This window comes from Vespa crabro, chromosome 3, assembly GCF_910589235.1.
Source record: "Vespa crabro chromosome 3, iyVesCrab1.2, whole genome shotgun sequence".
NCBI lineage: Eukaryota > Metazoa > Arthropoda > Insecta > Hymenoptera > Vespidae > Vespa > Vespa crabro.
The window spans coordinates 3,922,716-3,924,440 of NC_060957.1; the positions used below are offsets into that span (position 1 = coordinate 3,922,716).

The window sequence follows — 1,725 nt, forward strand, 5'->3', positions numbered from 1 at the left end:
TAATAACAATAATAATAACCATAACATAAATAATAACGGTAATAACAGTAATAAAAATAATAATAAAAATAATAAGAATAACGATAATATCGATAATTACGGTAATAACGGTAATAACGATAAAACGATAATAACGATAAAACGATTACAATTATAGTAACATTGATAATGATAATAAGAAAGATAGAAGTAATAAAAACGCTAACCACGATAATGATAATATCGATAACGATAACGTAAATATCGATAATAATATCGATTATAACGATAATAACGGTAATAATAACGATAATGATAGTAATAATTATAATAATAATGAAGATAATAACAATAATTACAATAATAATAATAAAGATGTTAATAACGATAATAACGATCATAACAAGAATAATGATAATAATAATAATAAAGATAATAACGATAATAACGGTAATAACGGTAATAACGATTATAATGATAATAACGATAATAACGCTAATAACGATAATAATATCATAATAATAATAATTACTATAATGAAAATAATTACTATATTAATAACGGTATTAGTAATAATAATAATAATAATAATTATAATTACAATAATAACAATATTAACGGTTATAATGATAATAACGACAATAACATTAAAGGCGTTAATATTAACGATAATAACGAAAATAATCTTAATAATAACGATAAAAATGAGTTGTTCGTAACGAAATTTCGTTTTTTTAATGAAAATAAAATACAATTTTCCTATAATGAACAAATATTTTATTAAATTATTTTTTGGCCATTCTGTTTCATTACGTTTTGCCATCTTTCTGGTAGTAGAATTATTTGACGATCATAAAATTTTTGGTGTTTCCTGACAAAAAACCGAACGAGGTGATATTTGACCAACTCATTTGAAGTGAAGGTTTTACCGTCTAAAAAATTTTGCAGTGACCGTAACAAATAATAATCCGAAGATGCCAGTTCTAGATAATATGGTGCGTCTGGCATTCTAGCCCATTCAAGCTGTAAAAGCTTTTGGTGATAGATCAATCTTGAATTAGGTCTCGCATTATGTTGTTGGAACACTACACCTATTCTGTTGATTAATTCTGGCCTTTTATGTTGAAATGCATCAGCCGGTTCGTCCAGCTGATGACAGTTGACTTCCGAATTAATTGTTGTGTTATCCGGTAAAATCTCGAAAATAAGATTCCTTTAAAATCCCACCAAACATATAGTATCATCTTTTTTTGATGGATATTTTGGAAACTTTTGGAAATGCTTTGATCCGGCACATCTTTTTTGCTCCACGATCTCTTACGTTTGACATTGCTATGTACAACCAATTTTTCGCCACCAGTAATGATACGCTTCAAAAATGGATTCTAGAGCACGAGGAGAACCACTCCCGTTCTGGTCTGCCGGACCGAACTAACGTCTACTAACGACTACGTCTGCGTAGATTTTACTCTTGCGTAGGTTTCAGGTGGATCGCGTCCGGCTTCGTTCTCTTTCTCAGCCTGCCCTTCGATTTGCTCGGCTTCTTTTTCTCCTGCGATGGGGATTTGGTCGCCTTCTGCGAGGATGTTTCCTCATTATTTTCTTCTTGACGACCTCCGTCCACTTAGTGGCTTCGATCGTCGTCGCCTCTTGCATCGGGCATATGAGGCTTTCTACAGGGAACTGCGGCGGGATTGTAGCTGCTCTCTTGTCTGTGCTAACATCTGGTATAGAGTTGGCCCGTGG

The 1,725-nt window shown here is 31.8% G+C and overlaps 1 protein-coding gene across 1 annotated transcript; it reads right to left on the minus strand.

The window, feature by feature from the left end:
• Positions 1–759: 759 nt before the first annotated feature.
• Positions 760–1,309, minus strand: LOC124422629 (histone-lysine N-methyltransferase SETMAR-like). The gene is made up of 2 exons (XM_046959352.1): positions 1,250–1,309; positions 760–1,176 (listed from the first exon to the last, which is right to left on the minus strand). Exons 1-2 carry the CDS (start codon positions 1,307–1,309, stop codon positions 760–762), a joined length of 477 nt encoding a protein of 158 aa, XP_046815308.1.
• Between the last annotated feature and the right edge of the window lie 416 nt (positions 1,310–1,725).